Source organism: Canis lupus, chromosome 18, assembly GCF_003254725.2.
Source record: "Canis lupus dingo isolate Sandy chromosome 18, ASM325472v2, whole genome shotgun sequence".
In the NCBI taxonomy this organism is placed as follows: domain Eukaryota; kingdom Metazoa; phylum Chordata; class Mammalia; order Carnivora; family Canidae; genus Canis; species Canis lupus.
This window is the reverse complement of record NC_064260.1, coordinates 20305928-20330105: the sequence shown is the minus strand read 5'-3', so window position 1 is coordinate 20330105 and position 24178 is coordinate 20305928. Positions and strand designations below refer to the sequence as shown.

Sequence of the window (24178 nt, the reverse complement as noted above, 5' to 3'; positions counted from 1 at the left end):
GTTTCTATAATGTTTGTTTCCCCCAATAGCATTTTGAAAAATTCAGAATTGTCATTTTTGACCAGTGATGCTGATGATTAATTAATATATCTTGCTTTTTTCAATGGGTATCTAAGTTTTCCATTAGGCATCTAATTTAGGAGATACATATAAATCAGAACTGTTTCTGTCAATCTGCCTTATTGACAATAGTCGTAGTTTTTAATAAGGATCTAAACAAATTCTATGAGATTTTATTGACAATATAATGAATCTCTTTTGTACCTTATTGGGTTTGGGGTTTTTTTTTTCTGTCATTAGCAGGGAAAATACATAAAACTATGATAACAGATTTTTCTAGTTACTATTTAGGACACATGTAAGAACATTCTCACATTAAAATCATCTTAAGACAAAGAGATTCCATTTCTCTTAATGAGACTTATTTCTCTGAGTTAAATTATGATAGATTGTACTGACAGTGACTTAGAATTCAAATTCATATTTTTTAATAAATCAATTGATTTTTTGTTGTTAAGATAAACTAGTTAAAAACTTTTTTGACTTGTCCTGTATTTTGGAAACAATAACTCTATTTTTTTTTATTTTTTAAATATCTTAATTTTTTTTTATAATAACTCTTCTATAACTTATTACTATGTACTACCTCCATGGATGACTTAAATGTTTTAATGCTGTGTGTACCAATGGTTTATTTCAAAATAATAGAAGTTTTTTGGCTTTGCAATGTGCACTGTAACATTCAACTTTTCCATGATGACTTATATCAACTTTTTATCACAAACTTTACCATCTATTTTTTAAAAATTGTATTTAAAAGTAAAAAAAAAAAAAAAAGTAAGATAATGGATCTCTTTCTGTTTTGTTTTTTTAGCTCAGTTTTTAAAGGCTCGGCAGTGTGTGTGTATCATTTATCTGATATACAGACTGTGTTTAATGGGCCTTTTGCCCACAAAGAAGGGCCCAATCATCAGCTGATTTCCTATCAGGGTAGAATTCCATATCCTCGCCCTGGAACTGTAAGTATCTAGGAAAGTTTCTTTGTTATTTTGCTTTTTAAAAAAATATATATGTAATTTAATAAGAAATGAATGACATATTGATATTTATTAAATATGCCATAGACCTACTGATATACTCATTTTAATTTTTCAGGTCATGGTTTCTCACATTTGGGATTTTACAAATAGATCCTCTACAATTTTTTCTAAGTACTATTACTAATAAAATCTCCCAGATTTCAAGACAACTGTATATGTTAAACACAACAGAGATATTTCCTAATTTTATTGGCATAAAAGCCATAGCATAGAAAGTGTTAACATTTTGGTCGCAGCCTAAAAGAATTTGAAAGCTAGTTGCTTTTTACAACCCTTCCTAATATTAATGAATCTCACCTGTTTTAATAAAGAAGTAATCATATAAAAAATAATTTAGCAATAAAACATATATAGATCTTTCAATTTTAAGGTATATACTCAGGGATATATTAAAAATTATATACTGTATATTTCTCAAACAAAGTAGTATGTGTAGACAAACACAATGGGGATCCCTGGGTGACTCAGCAGGTTAGCGCAGCCTTCAGCCCAGGGCGTGACCTTGGGGTCCCGGGATAGAGTCCCACGTAGGGCTCCCTGCATGGAGCCTGCTTCTCCCTCTGCCTGTGTCTTGGCCTCTCTCTCTCTCTCTCTCTGTGTGTGTCTCATGAATAAATAAATAAAATCTTAAAAAAATATATAATGAAAGTGATGTTATAATTCAATAAAATATTTATGAACTATAAAGTTTTCAGGTATACAGGATACCCATGTTTCATAACATTAGCAGTATTAAGAAGTACTTTGAAAACTAACTTTTCCAGCTGAAGTTGTAGGTAGTGCACTGACAGATTGGACTTGAAGTTTTTCTAGGACTACAATAATCATAGTCCTACTATATGTTTTTTATTTGGCCCATTATGATGCTTTATTGAATTCTAGAATATTGATTAGTTTTGATCTCTATAAAATGTCTTATGGTACGCTGAGAAGAGACAATCAAGAGGAATATAATTTTCTTATATTTTTGCATTTCATAGAATATGTTATGTTTATAAAATGGGGTGGATGTGAATAAAAAGAATGGTATTATGAAAAGTAATCAAAAGATAGTTAAAATATTGTTTTCTTGAAATGTCTCTTTTTCCTTTTTCCTTAAATACGAAATTCCCTCTACCCATGTGCTTTCAGATATTCACCCTATGTAATTTTTATTGTTAATTCCTTTTATTTTTGTCTTATTATCAGAGTTTATTTGCAGTGTATTATTCAGTCCTTTATTTTCTCCTCATCTTAAATATACTGCTGTCAATTTTCTTTAAAAAATAGGAAAAATAGTTTGCTAAACCTCTAAACCTATTTATTCAAAATTGAAAGAGATCAAATTTGGTTCCCTGGCTAGGAAGCACAAAGATTAATCATTGATACATCTTTTATAGGAATAATTAAAATTTAATTAGCTGGAAAGATTATCATAATTGCTCTTTACCTATGAAACAATTAAATTTGAAAAAGCCACACTTAATCATGGCTGGGGACAAAGTCCTATCATACAATTCACAGTCTCCTTTTACATGATCTCCCTTTGATACAGCTCAACAGAAAGTGGAAAAATACTTAATTATTTTGGGCAATACAAGCAAAACATCAACAGATATATTGATGCTAAGGCACCTCAACTTGGAGTGTGTTGGATAAGAAGCAGAGATTACATAAAAGAAGTGAAAGTGAAGAGGAACGTGAACAATTTTCAGATTCCATTATAACTCACAGCTCTCATTAATTCATCCAGTGTAGTTCATGCATTCCCAGGTGACTCACTGATAACCTATTCAAGAATAAATCTGATTTTTGAGAATTACTTGCTACTTGAAGTTGACCAAGTCATTACATCATCTTAATACAGAAAATTTACAAGTGATTGTGACTGTGTATGCTTTCATTAATTATTCTTTTTAACAACATACATTTGGGATTAGTATAGGGATAGTTTGTTTGTAAACTCAACAAAATTCTATTTCCCAAGTATTACCTTAAGAGAAATTTCCCAGATTAAAAAACAAACCAACAAAAAAACGGATAAAAGAGAGCCACCCTAATAGAATCAGGTTTGAGGCCTTAGAGCCTCAACGAGTATGTGTGGAGCGAGTTTATACCCAGCTTATAAGAGTAGATTCTGTGCACCTCATCTCAAGTAAGGATTCACAGTAGTGACTTGAGAGCACCATGGTGACAGTAGTTACAGTTTGAAGTTGACAAGTATTACAAATCATTGTAATAGGGCAGCGCAGGTGGCTCAGTGGTTTAGCGCCGCCTTCAGCCCAGGGTGCGATTCCTAAAGACCTGGGTTCGAGTCCCACATTGGGCTCCCTGCATGGAGCCTGCTTCTCCCTCTGCCTGTGTCTTTGCCTCTCTCTCTCTGTCTCTCATGAATAAATAAAATCTTTAACAAAACAAACAAAAAAAACAAATCATTATAATAAATTGACAAAAAATTACATTTTTTTTTTCCTGAAGAAAGCCACCACCCCTGTTCTCAATGCTAGTCAGACTCTTCACCCAAATAAATGACAGTTCAAAAAGACTCTCAGGAATCATATTGAGAAAACCACTCATGTCAAATAGCAATTATTCTACATAAAATGTGAGAATAGATAAACCCCTTTTAGTAAAACAAAATAAACCAATGTTAAATTAGAAAATTCTGCTAATAGTCCCACTTTTCACTATTTCCAAGTTCCTAAGAATAAGCATGTTTTTTTCCTGCTGTAAAGCAGTGTGGTATAAGCCAGGGCTTAGTAATACACATCTGGAGCTGACTCCATGAAATAAAGGGAGTAGTCAGTACTTGAGACATATTTCTATAATGTGGTTTCTTACATCTGGTGCTGAGACCAGAGCAGCTCCCTTCAATAAAAAAATTGTCAAATGAGTGATCCTTAGGGAGTGAAATAGGCAGGGTGGAGGAAGACCTCTGGAACTCCTTCTGGAAAGCATACCTCCCAGAAAATTTGGTCCCTCCACCCTTCGCTGAGCAACACACCATGAAGGCTCAGCTGTCTGACTCAGATGGCCAGGCTTCCAGGGTTTAATATCCCACCGATATAGCAGGAAGACCTACAGCCAAGTGACCCAAAGCATTCCCTCTTTTCTGGGTTAAAAATGTTGCTTCTGAAGTCTTCTTGTGAAGAATTAACTGTGACTGCTGTACTTTATTTCCCTACACAGTAGTCCAGTTGCCCGGTCAACCTCATAAATACATGGCTGGATTCTTAAAAAAAAAAAATGACAGGGCCAGAAATTGTATACCCTCACTCTAATGTTTCCGTAGGTGATTCTTTTAAAGCAGAGTTGATAGCTTTGTTAGCAAACTGCCCCAACTAGCAAGCCCAAGTCAGTGGGAAGAAGCCTGCCAATTGTGTCATAATGTTTTTCCATAAGTAATTCAAGTTTGTGGAAGAAACAAGACACCTTTGGTATGTTGCAAAGGGCAGCCAAAGACTGCAGATTCTCTCTGTGGCTGAGCTAACATATTACATTATTCTGTTGCAATGTGTATAAAGCTTCTGTAGAAAGTTGTTTTGCTTATACTATCCTGCTTAAAGCAGAACCTGATTAAAGTGTTCTGTTTTAATATCTATTTATAAGTGGACCAGAACCATCTGCCTTAATCTTGCTTTGAACAGTTCTGATACTTCTTCACAGCAAACAAATACAGAAAATTCATGACCCACATAGTTAGTGGTGGCATGAAAAAGAGAACTTTATTGCTGGCACTTCTGTTGATTCCACACATCTTTGGGAGGTTCTTACATTAGAAGTATTTCTAGTCTTCATAGACGTTTAAAGCATTGTTAGGGAAGTTTACAGTAAAATTAAGTAAGACATGTAGACTTGAAAAGTTCCTTACATGTTTCATATTATTCGAGACATGAATAAAATAGACAATAAATACTATCGAAGTCTAGATGAGACAGAGACTTTTGTAGGATAGCCTTGTCCTGAGAAGGCATATAAAAATATGAGATTGAGTTGGCCCTGAAGACAGTCAGATTTGAATAATTTGGGTGGGGAAAGAATGCTCTTCTAGACAAAGGTTACAGCTTACATTATAAGGCAAAGATGGAAATTAACAAGGGAGTTCTAGAAGCTCCCCCTGAGCTAGTAGGACTGGAGCAGAGCACTCTTGTCAGCAGTGAGGGATAAATGAAAGTAAAATATGGACCAAGTGGTGCATAAGTACATGTCCTCAGCTATATAACTCTTTGGGCTTTAAATAAAGGGCCTAGATTACTAAGGGTTTAAGCATGAGCTCAGTTTCTCTCAGAATACGAGTTTCAAAGACCAATGCCAGAAACTAACCCAGATTCTGGAATGCCATTTATTCATGTCCGTGTATTTATTCATACACCACTCATCTTTCAAGTGTTAGGTCAAGCTCCCCTTGACCATGTCAGTCACTCCTTCTCTGACTAGTTTTGCTTTGCTTTGCTGCAGTTTTTAACCTCAACTCCTACCTTTCTTTCACTCTGAGCATTATGACCCAGCAATGCCCCACATTATAGTTTCCTAGGTATTCCAAATTTTTATTCTATCTCTAAGCCTTTCCACCAACTCAGAGAGCCTTAAGTTCTCTGCTCTATTCTGAATTCATTTAAAAAATATTGGCTCTTAACCATATATGGCAATTGATCATGAATCAAGATTTGATATTTATTTTATATTTGTCCTAAATTATCATTATATGCCTTGTTATTTTGCTTTGAATATGCCCATCTTTCAAGAATCTTATGTCTACAAGATAATGGTGGCTTCTTATACTTGTGTCTTCTATTGGACACATCAAAATGCTTTTTGAATAAAAAAATGCACAAGGAGGGATGCCTGGGTGCTCAGCAGTTGGGTGTCTGCCTTTGGCTCAGGGTGTGGTCCCGGCGTCCTGGGATCAAGTCGCACGTCGGGCTCCTTGCGTGGAGCCTGCTTCTCCCTCTGCCTATATCTCTGCCTCTCTGTGTGTGTGTATCTTTCAGGGAGAAATACATAAAATCTTAAAAAAAAAAGTGTCCAAGGTATAGCTACATGAATTAAGATATGAGTATATTAATACTGAAAACTAAGATCATGGATGTGAGATTTAGGAGCATCGGAGGATGGCAGGTGTCAAGAATAGCTAAAAATAGGGAAGAAATTAGGTTGAGGGCAACAATTGCTGATACTTCCTTAACATGGCATTGTTATTGTTCCTAGCATTTCACCCAACACTTTAGTAATCAAAACACTTAAAATGTCTTTACTCAAAAAAGGAGTGCTTATCACTGCCGGATAAACAGAAAGCTAGAACTGGAAAAAAAAAAAAAAAAAAAAAAAAACCCAGCTTAAAGGAGAAGTTTAACCCAAACTACTTAATGACTATTTGTAGAGTTCAACCTTCTGAAGAATGAGACACCAGCCTCATTCAGGGACAGAGGCTTTATTTTATGATAGTTGGTGGATGTTCTATTATCTTGAGATCTCAGTACACAAGTTTTCACATATCACAAGATGAGGGATAAGTCCATGAATTTTATTTATACTTGGCAATGTTACACTGAGCAAACTCACAAGTCCAGAGAGAGAATCTGCAAAGGGTAATCCATTTTTATTCTTGTCACCATCATTGTCATTCATCCTGTGTCTTATCTGCAAAGTTTATGCCATGAATCAATTGAAAAAATTAATTCTTGTCAAAAAGATTTATTTTGTGATTTTGAAAATACTCCTACCAGGAAACATTTGTTTCTAAGCAAGAAGTTCATAAAACTAAAGTCCCTAATGGGGGACATTTGAATGAACATAAAATAACTGATTTGAGTTGATCTGTTTGGGTTACCTATTTAATAAGTATACTTTTGTGCACATGAGACATAATTTTTAACTGAATTTAAATTAAGTAAAGCCCAGAAACTAGACACTTATAATTTAATAACCTTATCACACCTGAAAGTAATTGCTAACTGGAAATTATATAAATTGCCTGGTAATATATGCTAACTTTGGATCTTTGGCACTTACAAATGAGAATGTTTGCAAATATTTAAGGGGACTTCTCAGCTTAGCAAACCATAATTAGTGGTGTTTTATGAGGAGCTGGGTTGCCTATGCATTTGTTCTTTCCATTTTTTCATTCAGTGAGCAATGCGTTTCCCTTTTTCCACTTTGTGTGAAGAATGAGGGTAGAGAACACCCATAATTCTACACTTTCCCGAAGTATGGAACACATCCATCATTTTAGAATACCATCAAATGAAATTCTTTTTCCCCATTTGGTCTTTTTTTGTGGGCAATTTATAAACATGTATATTTAAAGATAATGCTTTTTCCTAAAAGAAAAGCATATGAGCCCCAGATGAAAGTCGCTTGATTGGATAATGAATCAGAGGCTTAGTTTTATTACTTGTCTCATTATCTCTCCTTAGTGAAATCATTTAATTGCTCCCTGTGCCTTTCAATAAAAAGAGAACTATATTTACTGGTCCTGAAAAAAGTTCTAGTAATGTTAACTGGTCAAAGTGAGTCTAAAAATTGCCTTCAGTATCATACAGTCTAAGTGAGTGAGGCAATATTAATAATTTGCTGAGAGTTATTTGCAAACGTGGGTCTGCCCAACGATACTGGTCCAGGGGCACTAACCTTGTGGGATAATTGTTGCAAGGATTTAACCTACAAGTCACCATGTCTTTTGGGTCCCTAACGTTGCTTTTCTCTTTTTACATTGAGTTAACATTGTAATTTTGGCAGATTTCACATAAAATTCCACATTTCTACCTTCCGTTGAAATCTGGCCACACTAGGCTTATATTCCTGCATAGGAGCAATAGCTAGAAATGAGTATTCATTGCCGGTTTGGAATAAGGCACAACTTTCCAGTTTATTACTGTCCCCATTACACCCTACAGTTTGCTACAGATGCTGTATCCTTTGCTATTGATCAGAAAGTTGGCTTTGTTGCTTTCCTTTACCTTTTACCTCTCATAAGAGAATAAATGAAAACTAGAACAGAAGTGCTTTTCTTTCAAGAAAATATGGCATTAAATACCTGAGTATTTTTGCTTTTGAAACTTGAAATATTGTCAGGTATTTAATAGGATTACACAAATAGTGTGTGTATATGTTAAAGATTATACCCAACAGTTTTGCTTGTATAACTTAACACAGATCCTATTAATGGATAAGTTTGCATTCCAAGCTCCAGCAGCTCCCAGCCTACCCCTGAGCTTGGCCTCAGATGCCCTATAAATGGAATCCTCTCCCCAGAAGCCCTTGTTATACCTTCTTTCCAGAACTACTGAAGCTGTCCAGCAGGCCTTTTTCAGATCTTATTATTGCTTTCTAGTTGCCTCTTTGAACTTGAAGCTCTGAATCTTTCCTCTCCTGGCCAGAATCGAGGCTCCTGTTTCATACAGCCCTGAACCAAAATTGAATGCCAGCGGTAATAGAGTAAATCACTAGTTAAATTATCCTTTGTTGAATATCTACTATCTGTCAGCTTTGTTATATATAGGCCCCAGAGTGAAACGATGAACAAAATATAACCAGTCAAGGTCAACATGTAGCTTACATTCTAGAGGGAGAAACAGGCAGTAAACACACAAGCAACTAATACGTAATATACAGCTAGGTAAATAGAGCTGTGAAAAAAATAATCAAGCAGGTTAAGGAGATAGAGAGTGGAGATAGAGATGGGGAACTATTTTTATGTGTGTCGCCACTTTTAAAGAAGTGACTTGAACTGAGAGCTGAATGAGGTAACAGGGAAAACCATGGAGTTATCTGGAGAAGCATATTTCAAATGGGGAATATAGCAAGTGCCAAGGTCCTGGAGGGGGAGCATGCTTGAGCCTCAAGAACAGTGAGAACTGGGGATCCCTAGGTGGCTCAGCGGATTAGCGCCTGCCTTTGGCCCAGGGTGTGCTCCTGGAGTCCCAGGATCGGGTCCCGCATGGGGCTCCCTGCACGGAGCCTGCTTCTCCCTCTGCCTGTATCTCTGCCTCTCTCTCTCTTTCTCTCTCTCTCTGTGTGTGTGTGTGTGTGTGTGTCTCATGAATAAATAAATGAAATCTTAAAAAAAAAAATACAGTGAGAACTACTAGGGCAATGGTAGATGCAGACCAGATATGCAGGGATCGGTAGGCCATGCTAAGCTGTTGTAATTTTATTCCAAAGATAATGAAAGTCACAGAAGTCTTGTCTAGAGGGGAATGGTCAGGTCTAATTTACCACACCAAAGCCAAGCTCCAACTCCAGAGATCCCTCTTGGGAGGAGGGAATCAGATGGAATAAAAACTCTTGCCCATTAGAGTTCTGATTGAATTTGATAACGATTAGCTATGTTAGCCAGTAACAGCATTAGATTTTATCCACAAGATTTTTTTTTTTTTTTTACCCTAACAACACTGTTTCTGGCACAAAATAAGAATAGAAAAGAGAGGGGTGGAAAGGTAAGAAGTTATAGACAGAATGGCATCAACTGCTCTCTGAAAACAACTGGAGCAGGACAAGTGGACTTAGCCTTGCTCAAATGGTCAAATTGGGTATATTTTTAATTCGGTTTCTATAGATAGTTGTATATACAGTCTTGCTGTTTTCTCCTCAATGGAGAGCAAATAGAGATGGTCCCCACTTGGGATGGTTCATCTCGTGTTTTTTTTTTTTTTTTTGACTTTATGATGGCTGGTGCAAAAACAGTACACATTAAGCAGAAACTGTACTTTGAATACTTAATCTTGCTCTTTTCCCAGGCTAGTGATTTGTGACACGATCCCCTCTCATGATGCTGGGTTAGGCAGAGAGCTGCAACTCCTAGACAGCTATATGATCACAAAGGTCAACAGCTCCTATTCTTAAATCATTCTGTTTTCCACTATTAATACAGTATTTCAAAAAATTGCATGAGTTATTCAACACTTTATTATAAAATAGCATTTGTGTTACATGATTTCTGTCTAATTGTAGGCTAATACAAGTGCTCTGAGTGTATTTAAGGTGGGCTCAGCTAAGCTATGATGTTAGGTAGGTTAAGGGTATCACATGCATTTTTAACTTATGGTATTTCCAATTTACAACAAATTTATCAGGATTTAAACCCATCATAAGTCAAGGAGGAGCTGCACTTAAAACAACTTAAGCTTCTAAGTATTTTGAAAAGTAGGACTTTTAGTGATAACCTTTGAAAAGTTATCACTAAAGTGAAGTAACTATTTACTAACTTGGTTCTTTTTAAAATGTTTTATTAGTGCCCAGGAGGAGCATTTACACCCAACATGCGGACTACTAAGGAGTTTCCAGATGATGTTGTCACTTTTATCCGAAACCATCCCCTCATGTATAATTCTGTATACCCAATCCACAGAAGGCCTTTGATTGTTCGCATAGGCACCGATTACAAGTACACAAAGATAGCTGTGGATCGAGTGAATGCTGCTGACGGTAGATACCATGTCTTGTTTCTTGGCACAGGTAAGCATTTGAGCTCAAACTATCCTTCAATGTGCAGTAAAGGAGTTTAATAAGTAAGGACCATAACATTGGAACCAGAGAGACTCCAATGTTGATTTCTTCAAAACCCTTTCTTCATAGGGTTATTGTGAGGAACAAATGGGTTAATATATGTAAAGCACCTAGAACAGTCGCTGGCACATATAATAGAGAAAGATAATAATTATGAGCTGAAAGAAAAGATGGGAAGAAATCTTAAGCATGTAAGTGTGTCTCTCAACTGAAGCAAATTCTGCAACTTCTTAACAAATACATGGAGCCATTCTCTAAGCGATCATGATAATGATAGACAGTTCTAGATGACACTTAAATTTAATAACAAATACAAATAACTTTTTTGAAAATATTAACGGTGGTATTTTAATATATTCACAACCATAGTTTGCCAATTTTAATAAACTAACTGAGTGAAAAATACTCTTGTTTATAAATCTATATGAATGTGAAATGACTGGCTCTATAGCAGGGGTCCTCAAAATGTGTTCCCCAGACCAACAAAATCAGTATTACCCAAGAACTTATTAGAAATGCAAAGTTTAGGTCCCCAGTCCAGGAACTCTAGGGGTAAGACCCAGCCATCTGTGTTTTGGCAAGCCCGCCAAGTAACTCAATACACAGTAAAGTTTGAGAACCACTCCTCGAGAGGAAAAAGCTCTAGTTTGCCATTAGACAGTAATTAACATCTTTCAAACATTCCTGACTATGTTGCAGGAAGTGATGAAGTCTTTTTATTTATAATATCAAAACTACTTCATGAAATTAGGCAATTCCTCTACTAGCTTAAGAAAGAGATACGGAAAAAAAATAAATAAATAAAAGAAAGAGATACAAAACGTGTCTATAAATCTCATTATAAGCTATGCAGCGGTGCAACACGTATTCTGAACTAAGAAATGAATTGCACTCACACTTCACTCAATTTAAGATGTGGGTATTTAGCCAAGAAAAAATACCCACAAAGTGTGACTTTCCTATAAAATTCTTATTTTGTTCTTACACTGAAACCCCCAGATCTGAATCTTTCACTCTCATATAATTTCAGCTTGTATTGGTCGGAGGTTGAGAAACTGTTGGCAGGCATATTTGGCATCATCTTTCACACTTAGACATACGGGTGTTTTCACTGGTCCTCTCTTTGTTTGCCCCATACCTGAGAAATAATTCCTCCTTCCCAGACTAACCATTCTCTAGTCTGTTCTCAATTTTATCCTTTCCTGCAATTTCCAGGAACTTTATCAGTTATCTTCTCATTCACTTTGTTTGTTCATTCATTCTCTACTGTATCCTTGGCTAGAAACCTTACACCAGGATACAAAACTAGACTACACCTTCACTCTTGGCCACTTCTGCTGTACTGCTGGTTTTGCCAAGGTCTTCAATGTCCTCCTGATAAGAAAACCCAATGAATCACCGAGCACCTTTAGTCACTGAGGCATTTCCATCTCCTCTTTGCACCATTTGGTATTGTAGAATCTCTCTTTACCTGTTGCTTCGGCCACAAGTAGTAGAAGTTCCTTCTCAGTTTCCTTCATAAGCCTAGCTTCTTCCTGCTTGTGAGCGTAGGTATTCCCCAAGGTTCTGTCCACAGTCCTCTTCTTTTTACATATTCTTTGGCCATTTCATTTATTCATTTGGTTTTAATCTATTATGTGCAAACAAATCCTAAATCCCTCGTCACTGTCATATCCTGAGCTCAATATTTGCATTTACATCTTCCCTTTTTTTGTATTTTATTTTATGATTTTAGTTTTTTTAAGTTTTTATTTTAATTCCAGTTACTTAACATACAGTGTTATATAATATAGATGTACAATATGGCGATTCAACACTTCCATGCATCCCTAGTGCTCATCACAATAAGTACGCTCCTTAATCCCCATGCCCCACCTACCTCTCCACTGGTAACCATCAGACTGTACTCTATAATTAAAAGTCTGTTTTTAGCTTTGACTCTCTCATTTGTTTCCTTTGCTTTTTTCTTGTTTCTTAAATTCCACATATGAGTGAGATCCTATGTTTTTGTCTTTCTCTGATTTATTTCACTTAGCATTATATTCCCTAGCTCCATCCACATTGTTGCAAATGGCAAGATTGCATTCTCTTTTTTACAGCTGAGTGATATTCCGTGTATATATACCATCTCTTCTTCATCCATTCATTAGTCGAGGGACACTCAGACTGCTTCCATATCTTGGCTGTTGTAAATAACGCTGTTATAAACATAGGGGTGCATATAATTGGTGCTTTTGTATTATTTTGGTAAATACCCTGTAGTGCAATTACTGGATCATAAGGTGGTTCTATTTTTAGCTTTTGAGGAAACTCCACACTGTTTTCTACTGTGGCAGCATCAGTGTGCATTCTCACCCAAGAGCACAGAGTGTTCCTTTCTCTCCACATCCCTGCCAACATCTGTGTTGTTGATTTACATCTTACTTTTAGATCACACACAATGTGTAACTCCTTAACATTTCAAACAGCATGCTTCAAGCTTAATTTATCCACTCCTGAGACTCTGGAACCAATGCTTAATCCAGTCTCCCATATTGGTATTCTTACCACACCTTCCTTCCAATGTTCTATTTCTCCTTGATATGTAATTTCTCTGTAGGCATATCACTGTGCCTGGTAAACTTGACAAATGCCAAGATGATTTGAATATCATGACTATATCCATTGCTACTCATATAACAAAGTGAATTCATAACTATTTGCAAAAGTTCATCTTCATTTGCATACAAGCTCTGTTCTCCCAAGATGTAACCTCCATATGGATGACTTTGAAGAGTTGCGTTTAGCCTTGGCTTGGACCATCTGGCATGGAGTTTGCATTAAAAAAAAAAAAAATCCTTGAGGTGAAGTGATAATTTTAGAGTCATACATCTTCTCAATATCTCATACTACTCATAAAGAGTAACTGTTTTCTTTTCTTTTCTTTTTCTCTTTTGGAACTTGTGTTAAATGTGAACTCTGATGTCACAGGTTGTCTCAGGAAAGTTTGCATAAAATACGTAGATTTAATGGAGGAAATTTTCAAGTCTTTATACACTGTGTAGCAGTGTTTATTTAGATAGACGTCAGTAAGAAACATACTTTTGCACAAATTGTTTGGCTTTTCTTGCCACATAAGTATCTGGCACCTTTACATGGACTTTTTATGTTGGTATTTAAACATTTGTGTCATTTTGAAAAACAGTATTTAGGCATATGTTTTTAATTGTACTGGGAAGCTTCCCTAATGATTGCTTACAAAGCCACATGAGTCTCTGAAAGACTCTAATAGGAAAGCACATGCTATGACACTCCCTCTGCCAACAGCATCTTTCTGAAGAGATGATAGCTCACTGAACTGTTGGATCTTATCCTCATGGTTATCAGACTGTATTCGAATTTAGAAATTGTGATTTCTGTTTGCCTGAAACTCTTAACAGCCAGTATATTTGTATAAGATCGTTGTTGCCCAAGTAGTTCTTGGATTGTTGGTGAAATTTCTTCAAAAGGGAGAGTTCTCAGTGCTTGTTTGCTACTAAAAGTGAATAGAATAGCCTTTTCTGAAATGGAACTTGGAAGAATTACAGGTCACCGCTCCCAAGGATTTCTTAGCTTTGGGCATCTAAATGTCTTAGGAAGGGTATAATATGTCATGGTGTTGCCAAATTCCTCATTACCAGAGAGCTTTTCAGCTGTTTAAAGTAAATAATAATGTTCCAATTAATGCCATGAGTCAAGCTTCTCTCCAGGCTTTCCTTTCTCTCTACCATAATGGAAATTTTAGAGGAATTTAATGAAGACCTTAGTTGTCAAAGAAGGTATCATTAAAAAAAAAACCAAACAACTTACATGACAGTTAATTGGAATGCAAATAGGATCTTATGTAACTATTCACTTTGAATATTATGAATGATTTGTAGCTCCCAGAATCTCTATGGTACTTATGTGAGCTCAATGCCTAGTAACCCTTACAATTAGCCCCTTACAGTGGACTACTACACCAGCTGAGTTTGAGAGACTGGTAATCTGACCCTCCACTCTCCTGGTACTACTTCATTATGCTTTGTGTACTGCAAGATGCAAAGACAGGCAGACAGATAGATAGACAATAAATAAGAAAAAAGAAGGGGAAGGAGAGAGGAAAGAAGAAAGAAGGAAAGAAAGAAAGATAATTTGAGCTTTGTCTTCTCATCGTTTATTTCTTACAGCTTGCATTATCGATATCTAATCTAGGGTTCAGCAAACTGCAACCTGGACCAAATCTAGCCCACGGCATGTACGGTACATAAGCTAGGAATGTTGTTTTTACATTTTTCAATGATTGAAATAAATTAACAAGGAGAAGATCTCACGAGCACTGAAAACAACAAGATACATAGATTACCCTGTTCAAAAATAAAGTTTATTAGAATATGGCCACATTCATTCTCTTCCGTTTTGTCTGTGGCTGCTTTTGAGCTACAGTGCCAGGGTTGAGTATCCTCCACAGAGACTGCTTAGCTCACAGAGCCTAAAATATTTGTTATTTGGCCTTTTAGAGAAAAAAAGAGTTTTGTCTGGTAGTTGGATAATTTTAGAAAAATGAAGACTTCTTAAGAAGCTATTTTCTAATATGTAGATATAATACAGGAATTCATAATGTTGCCCAAAATAAATATTTCTTCTTTTATCTTGAGTAAAAAATATTCTGCTGTTCTATTAAAATTTAAACTAGAAACTAAGTTCACTAAATATGTTCCCATTCATTCCTGCTACCACCCCTCTAAAAATGATCTCATGTTGGGAAAAAAAAAAAAAGTGTTTTCAGGTCAGTGCTTTTGTTTTCTTCTGTAGCATTTGTTGATATTGGTAGTATCTTTGTTTTCTGGCTTTTTTTGTATGTGTCGTTTTGTTTTTTGTTTTAAATTCTTAGTTCTGTGGGTATTTCTGTGATCCTTACTTCCCTGCCCCCCTTTTTTCTTAATCTTTAGGAAAGGCTGTAAAACAGCAGGCAAGAGCTCTCATAGGATTAACATTTCTATTTTACTTTGCCACCTACTGCTTACATCCAGGCCATTGGTTCAAAGCTGACGGTATTGCACCAGTGAAGACATTTTTGCCTGTTTTCCTTCTGCCTCTGGAGTTATGAAAATATTTAAGTGTCTGGGTCAGGTTTAGACACATTCTATCAAATTTATATTTTTAGCGCTATATATGAATCAGAATGACATGTGGTTTCTGATGAAAGAACGATAGTATTCTTGTGAATGGGTGTTAGCGGTTTAGGATGATTTAATGGCATTATGATTTTTTTATGTAGGGTCGATACATGTGGTGTTCTGCCAAAATTCTTATATAGTATGGACTGTTTCATGCTTCTTATTAGCTTCCGTTTCACTGGATGAGTACTAAGTTGGAATGTTGGCTCCAGGAAGTCCTTTGAAAGTGTGGAGTTTTGAAGTGTGTGCCACATATGTGACTAAAGCCTTAATATGTTTGCCTTGCAGCGTTACAGGATAACTACCTTCATAGTAATGAACCAGTTTTGGCAGTCGCATCTCTTGGAATGGCACACTTAATGAACCGCAGGGCCAGGCATTTTGATTTTTAAATAACTCCCTAAAATACTGCATTTAAATTTGATAGCTGGAGCAGTGTTTTGAGCTCAGGAAAGACTACCATCAGTTGGAAGCTGTGCATGAATGTCACTCTAAGGATAATGCCTGGACTTCCCCTCTGCTTACGAGTAGGAACAAATCCCTTTATAAGTCACTGGTTTTTAATAACATTGTGGTTCACTGCTTTCCAAAGCAGAATCTGAAAACTTCTGAGAGTTTTCCTAGGATTCTACTGGGATTTTCACAGCAGGAAAAACTAATAGAACAGAGTGGAATGATGGCTGAATTGACAGGAGAAGATGATAAATTGTGGTGTGATGACTGCTTGATCATGTAGAAGAGTAGCAGAAAGGGTGTTGGTGAACAGAGAGAGAGAGAGAGAGAGAGAGAGAGAGAGAAGAGAAGGAAGGTAGCCAGCCCATGGAGTGATTGCTAATCCAGAGATGAATGTTCTCATTTACATTTTACCTCCAAAAGACAGTTTATTCAAAATACATCCATGGCTAATTGCTGAAACTTTTTTATGCAAAAAGCAGATTTTTTTTCCATTTAAGCTACTTTTCAGAGATATATTCTTTTTTAAAGATTATACAATCTCATGTAGTGATCATGTAAATTTTAGTATTCTTAGTTTACCTGAAGAACCCATTTGTTTATTTTGTATTCTACTTATTATGCAAGAAAGTATACTTTTTCAGGTTTCTGAAATATTTTCTTCCTGTTATAATGATGCTAATTAAATTTATAGTACTTACTTTTGCCAGACATGTTACTGACTCTCATCCAACTCTTATCATTAGTCAGGAATTGTAAGAATGCAGTCTCCATGGGGGCAAGCGTACATGTCAGACTTCTTCATTGCTGTCTCTTCAGTACTTAACAATAGTGTGTCACTCTGAGTTGCCCCTCAATAGATATTTGAATCAAGGAATAAATGAGTTGCACTTATCCTCCATCCTGTCTGGACAGAAGCTCAGATGAGTTAAGATCACATAGATATTTGGTATATGATACAAGTAGAATATAAACTCTTACTGTCTGATTTCACATCCTGAGCATTTATTCTCTTCACTTACTACTTCATTTACTATCACCACTAGATATTATTTACCTCTTATGAAGTTAAGGTAATTTCATTTATAGTTTCTCATTTTATATATATATATATAGTGAATTAAGTGTTTTAAGTGTTTCATCCACATAAGTCAAGGTGATGTTGATGTGCTGACATTCAACATTAGCATCAGATTTGTTTGGTTTGAGTGACATCACTCACTTTTGCCCATCCACATGTGTCACCAAGCCTTACATGTGACCAAGATACATCTTACAAGGTGACAGAGAAGACATGCAACAGACTGTATTTGTGTGTAAATGAACTTAACTCTGCTAGAATTTAACCTGTGAATCTGATATCTTTCTGTGTCAGTTTCCATATACTCAAGAATGAAAAAGATTGTATTTTTCGGGGAGGGGAGGTTGCAGAAATGGAATGGGTCTTCTCCTTAATTTTTGATAGATCACTAAATCTTTGCACATCTCAAGTTTTTTTGTTGTTTTTTTTTTTTTAAGTGGGGCTTATATCTGTCTTCAGTATGCCTTACAAACTCACCAAGACACATGCAAATCTCTTTGGCATGCTTCTATTACTTAATTAAAATGGATCCTGCATATTCAATGGATATATTTGGAGGATTTCAGAATATCATGTTAGGAGAATGTGCCTCTCAACAGGAGAGATGGTGAGGGTTTGCTCTGTGACACTGACTGACTCTTTACTATTTGATCACTGATATTTTCCTAGATGACTTGAAAACAACTACAGCCAAACCTTATCCCCACACATTGCCTTCATTTAACCCTTTACACTAAATGTACATAAGAAACTTTTCTACCACAAAGACAATTTAAAATCTTTTGTCTCTGTGTTAAGAAAAAATAACCACACTATGTTTTTGTTCTTGATGTGCTGCCAAGTTTCTCCCAGGCAGACTTGGCAGCTTTTGTCCCGAGGAGAAGAATTTGCAGCCTTAGACTCAGCGAGGCCAAGCCTTCTCGATGTGATTACCCAAAGGAGGTCTGAGCTACCTCTCAGTTGTGGAGGTGGTTTCTGTGGTTTTCCAGCTTTACAAGTTTTTGTTGTTGTTTTTATGGAACTGAAAAGAATTCAAATTTTGTAGAAAATGGAAAGAAAAGTTTCATTTTAGAAGATGAAGCATAGTGTAAGTAGGAATAAAAAGATTTAAAATTGGATTTTCTGAGGCAAATCTGTGGTATTAGAGTCAGAAATGCTTACTTAGTTGTATGTCTATTTTCCTCTTCCACTAACGTGGTAGGTAGACTAGTAGCCCCCCAGCGGTTACAACACAGTATCTGGAACCTGCGGATGTGTTACCTTACATGGCAGGCTGTGTTATAGACCTTGAGAGGAGGAGATTTTCCTGAATTGTCTGAGTGTGCTCAATCAAATTACCTGACTGTGTGAGAGCAGACCTTTCCCGGCTGTCATCAGGGGGAGATGTGACAGTGGAAGAAGTGTCAGAGAGTTGTGATTCTGCTAGCCTTGAAGATGGAGGAAACAGAAGAGTGTGGCAAAGAATTTGGTTGCGTTGGGACGCCTGGGTAGCTCAGAGGTTGAGCATCTGCCTTCAGCCCAGAGTGTGATCCTGGGGTCCTGGGATTGAGTCCCACGTCAGGCTCCTTGCATGGAGCCTGCTTCTCCCTCTGCCTGTGTCTCTGCCTCTCTCTCTCTGTGTCTCTCATGAATAAAAAAATAAAATATTTTAAAAAAGAACCTGGTTGGGTTCTAGAAGCTGGAAAACTCAAGGAAGCAGTTGGTTCCTAGACTCTCTAGAAAAGAATACAATTCTCTGACACCTTGATGTTAGCCTGGTGAGACCCATGTGAGACTTCGAGTCTACAGAACTATAAGGCAACAAGTATGTTTTGTTTTAAGACACAAAATTGGTGTTAATTTGTTATAGCAGCAACAGGAAGCTATTGCAACTGGGTTTTGAACTCTAGCTTCATTGAAAGACTACACTAAAACTATTTGATGTTTCTCTTCAGAATTTCTAAAATGAAAATAATCAATCCGATGTTTTAAAACTCTGGCAGAGCCTTTGCTAATTAATCCACAAAGATAATATGTTTTGTTCTATAGCTCCTTTTCAACTAGTACAGAATAACATAGTAATACATCAGAAAGATATTATTTATTCACTCATTAGAATTTAGTGATATTATTGCATGCCAGGGCTTATGATCTATAAAGAAAAATAGCAACAGCACTTACCTTTAAGGAGCTCATGACCCAGTGGAGGAGACAATTCAATCTATTTCAGTTAATATTATTGAGCACCTGTTACCTGTTGTGTGGCAGGCACTTGCACAGGTCCTTGGAATACACCAGTGAACCAAAGAGACTAAGATCTCTGCCCTTGTGGACCTTACATTCTACTGGAAGAGAAAATGACCATAATACATAAACAAATTATATAACCTATTTGAAATGAAACACAGACACACCCTGGAGAGATCTGTGGTCAGGGTTTGCCTCATTGGGATGGTTAGAGTTTAGCAAAGACTTAAAAAAATAAAAGAATATTTAAGGAAAGAGCATTGTAAACTCTTCGTAGGGCCCAGTGTGTTAAGATCTATAATGTGAGGATCTGTAGAGTCCTGAAAGGAAGTGGCAGGCAATACACACTTGAGACAGTTTCCTATTGCTACTTATCAAATTACCAAAAGATTAGTGGCTTAAAACTATACACATTTGTTATTTCAGTCAGTAGATGAATGCTTGGCTGGACTCTCTGCTCAGGGTCTCACAAGTCTGCAAAGTGTAAGCCAGGCTGCATTACTTTCTGGAGTTGAGCATCTCTTCCAAACTCACATGATTTCTGAAAAAAAAAAAAAATTAATGACATTCTTCAATTTTGATGCAGAATTGAGGCTACAGCAGTTCCCTGACACATAGATCTCCCTATTGGTCATTAAAATCATAGTTGTTTGCACCTTCAGAATTAGCAGTCTCTCCCTTCAATCTGCCAAAATGGGGTTTCATATAATGTGGCACAGTCATGAGATTCACATGCTATCAGCTTAGCATTGTTCTGTTGGTTACAAGCAAGCCACACCTTTCACCTGCACTCCAGGGGAGAGGGTATACGGACACATGACTCATTAGGGATCACCTAAGAGTGGGTCAGCCACTGCCTACATACGTCGTAGATAGATCACTTGGACAATGACGTGGCACATACAGTATAGACAGAAAAGAAAGCCAGTTGGCAGACTTTTTGTTTATCACCAGCAAGAAAGGATGAGAGCCTAAATTAAGACAGGTGTTAGAAGTTGGAGGTTGAGAGGGGTTACCGGGTTCGAGAGATATTTTGGAGGTGATAAGGACTTTATGATAACAAATTGATTTGGGAAAGGTGGAAGGGTGAAAACAGTGTTTAGTGTTTTATAGATTTATGACTTGGCAAATAGATGGGAAGAAGTACCGTTCACTGATCAAGGGAGTATAGAATCAGCAAGCAGATTTAGAGAGTAGTGAATTCCTTTTTCTATGGCACACCTACACTTGGCTATGACCTGTTGTGTATCAGAGACTGAGTTTTTCATCGAAAATACATTATCTTGTCAAAATCTCATAGCCACCCTATGAGATAGTATCAGTAGCCTCATTTTACAGTTGTGTAAACTGAAGCTTTGAGAGGTTAAATGGCTTTCTTAGGGTTGTGATGCCTGTGTGTAACCGTAATTAAATTCAAATCCAAGTCTGTCCCACACTGAGTTAACAATTTGGTGGACCATCCGGAGGAATAAGTCAGAGAGTGTTGTTGTAGATACACTTCAGCAGAGAGGGCTGTGCTAGAGATGAAGATACGGGAGTCACAGCGATGTAGGTGTTAGCTGAATCCGTGACAATCCTTGAGGCCCCACTAGGAGACTAATTCAGATAAGAATTTAACTCTGAGGAGCTCATCTAAGGTTAGGAAAATAAAGAGTATTTGCCAAGGAAATGGAGAAGGAGCGATCGGGAAAGTTAACCGAGGAAGAAGAAGTACCATGTGGTCTAGAGCAAAGAGAGTAGCGGCCGGTAAGGAAGCAGTCGTGGACAGCCTGAGACGTGGCACGGCTGTGTCGGGGCGACCTCGTCATACATTCCTTTCCTCATTGCCCTGTCTCCTTTCATACCAGCAAAATTTGAGAGGGAAATGGCCATTCTAGTTGAAAAAAAAGGAAATGTGAACAGGAGGAAGTAGGAAGAGGTCAAGGGGGCAAGGAAACGGTGGGTTGAGAGACAACAGAGCTGAATGAAAGGGGAAAGCTCCTCTGCAGCCCAGCATCCAGAAACCTAGGTTGAAAGTCCAGGCCGTGGAGCATCTACCTGCGGTTTAAACGCTGACAATGAACGCACAGCAGCCTATCTTACAGTGAAAACGGTGCAGGAAATAGATTAATTAACGCCCATATAATTTATGAATCTCAGACGAGTAATTCTTTCCCTAGATGTTGAAGGACCAAATAGAAAGACTTAGCCCCAGTTTTGCATCTTTGGAAATTTAGTTGTTGCATTCTACGTAAGATTAGACCTACATGTTAGACCTTATATAGAATGTACACCTGCATTATTCAAAGTGAGTCTGTTTGCTTTAAATTCGATATAAATATCATTCATGATATAACGCGATAGGGATATTAAAATGTGATATGTATGTTTTAGCGGTTTCCAGCATCCTCAGATGTTAATTTTGGTTATTTCTGAGACCCTATTTGAGAATTCCTTAGTTGTATCACTGGGAAACGATAATAATGCACATATTGATGGATTATCACATGGACTGATACTACCTTAAAAATTTTTTTCTAACCCTCACAGAGAAAATTAGCTTCTAGGATCAGAGGAAACATATTGTATTATGAACTTATTAAACATTTTCATACATGGGATATAGCAGATGTTTTTCATGAGAACACACACCTTAGTTAAATAAGTTAAATTTTTCAAATGGCGCATTTTTCTGTTTTCTGATTTTTTGGTGAGCCTTAACCAGATCAAAACTGATAATTCAGTCACTTTTTATAGAATTGCTAATTTAATAAAATTACTGATATTAAGATTTGTCTTTCAGCTTTGCCCCAGAAGAGTACTTTTCAATCAAGTTATCCAAATGTACGTAACCCTGAAACATTACACAGCAGTAATGGATACAAGCATGTGTGTGCTTACCTGTGATAGCGTAGATTACATATGGCAGCATGATACGACGAATAAAAATCTCCAGAGATTTTTCTTATAATGACCAAATCTATTTTTTTTCTTTTCCAAATCTAATTTTGGTTGGGATTTTTCCAAAACCTTGTTAAATACAGAACATGTTAGAATAAGTATAATCAGTTATCCTTGTGATGTAGTTGTTTTGTTTGGTTTTTTTTTTTTTTTTTTTTTTTTAATGTAGTTTTTTTTGAGTAATGTTGTTGGGGTCCAGAGCCGACAGCCAAGAAGGAATTCTTGAGATGTCTTTGGTGCAAAAGGTGGTTTTACTAAAGCCTGAGGACATGACCTGTGCGCAGAAAGAGCTGCTAGTACTGCCCCGGGATTGTGGGGAGCAAGTGATCCTATACCTTGCAATGGGGAGAAGTAAGGATAAGGAAAGTTGCAAAAGGACTTTCATATGCTAAAGAAGACTCATGGGATCCTGAAGGCCTTGCTATTGTCAAGCTAAGGTTGTTTTCCCTTTAGCAAAGCGTTGATGTTAAGATAGCTGGGGGTTTCCTGGAGGAATGTTACAATCTGCCTATCTCAAGTATTTGTCAATGGGCTGTCAAGTGACTGAATTTCTCATTTAATTTTATCTATATTTCCTTCTGCCTTTGTTTCTCATGTCACTTGGATGATTCTAGACTAAGAATTAGGGAACAGGCTTTGACTTCAAAGGATCTAGGTTTAAATCCTGCCTTCTTTCACTTGTTGGTGTTATGACCTCAAGCAAATTCTATAACATCTCTAAACCTTAGTTTCTTAATTGTTCCTACTTTATGAACATATATCAAAGATTGAGATGATATATGTAAAACCCTGAATGTACCGCCTAGCAGTTAGTAAATATTCAGCAGGTACTTGAATACTTGTATCTACATAGTAGATATATATTTATTGAAATCAATCATATATGGCTATGAATATAAATATATACAAGTATATATGTCTACACATAAATATTCTTGAATTCCTATTATGAATCCTGATACTCTCCTATTCACTAGACATAAGCAGTGAACAAAGCACAAAAAGGCCTCTCTTTTCATAGACTTACTACCTTTGTGGGAGGAAACAGTCAAGAGAATAATATGTGTATAATTGTTTTCAGTATTTCTTAAATTTGAGTACACTGCATTGGAAAAAGAAGAGAGAGGAAAAAAATCTAACTAAGGTAATAGGTGAAGCTGCTCATGTAGATGGCATTTCTTTTGTATGGAAATTATAGATAAAAGCAAAATACTGGTATATAAGAATAGTAAATAATATATGTCACGAAGAGTGGGAATAACGAAAGATAATTTCAGAGCATGGAGAGTAAAATTAGTTATATTCTCTGTAGAGTTTACAAGGAAGGTTCACAGAGGCTCTCTCCTTTGATCTTGAACAGCCTTGTCAGGTATATAAGGTATGACCACATTTTATAGAGAAATAAAGAGGATTACACGAAGCAGATTTGCTCGTTTATCCCAATGGCAAGTGTAAAACCAGAATGGATACAATGGAAACAGAGATGCTTCTGCAGGTTGGTGGAAGCAGGTTGGTGTATTTTCTTTCTCAATAGTGATGTGGGAACTGCCATTAACTGGGCTGTTAAGAGCAACACTCATGAGAGCTCAGTGCAGAAAGAGAACCATCAGACGGCACAGCTTTGCTTCATGATACCTCTTAAATTATTCTTTCATAGCTCAACTTACATATGCTTATTTTTAATCAAGAAACCAATGAACAGAAAAAGAAAAAAG

The 24178-nt window shown here is 36.6% G+C and overlaps 1 protein-coding gene across 2 annotated transcripts in view; it reads left to right on the top strand.

Annotated features, from left to right (window-relative positions):
* The window catches only part of SEMA3C (semaphorin 3C), a 181724-nt gene that overhangs the window by 114935 nt on the left and 42611 nt on the right, over positions 1–24178 (top strand). For both annotated transcript variants that reach the window (XM_025449263.3, XM_025449262.3), the window contains exons 11-12: positions 875–1019; positions 10313–10535. In XM_025449263.3, the coding sequence (XP_025305048.1) occupies positions 875–1019; positions 10313–10535 (368 nt within the window). The remainder of the gene's footprint in view (positions 1–874; positions 1020–10312; positions 10536–24178) is intronic.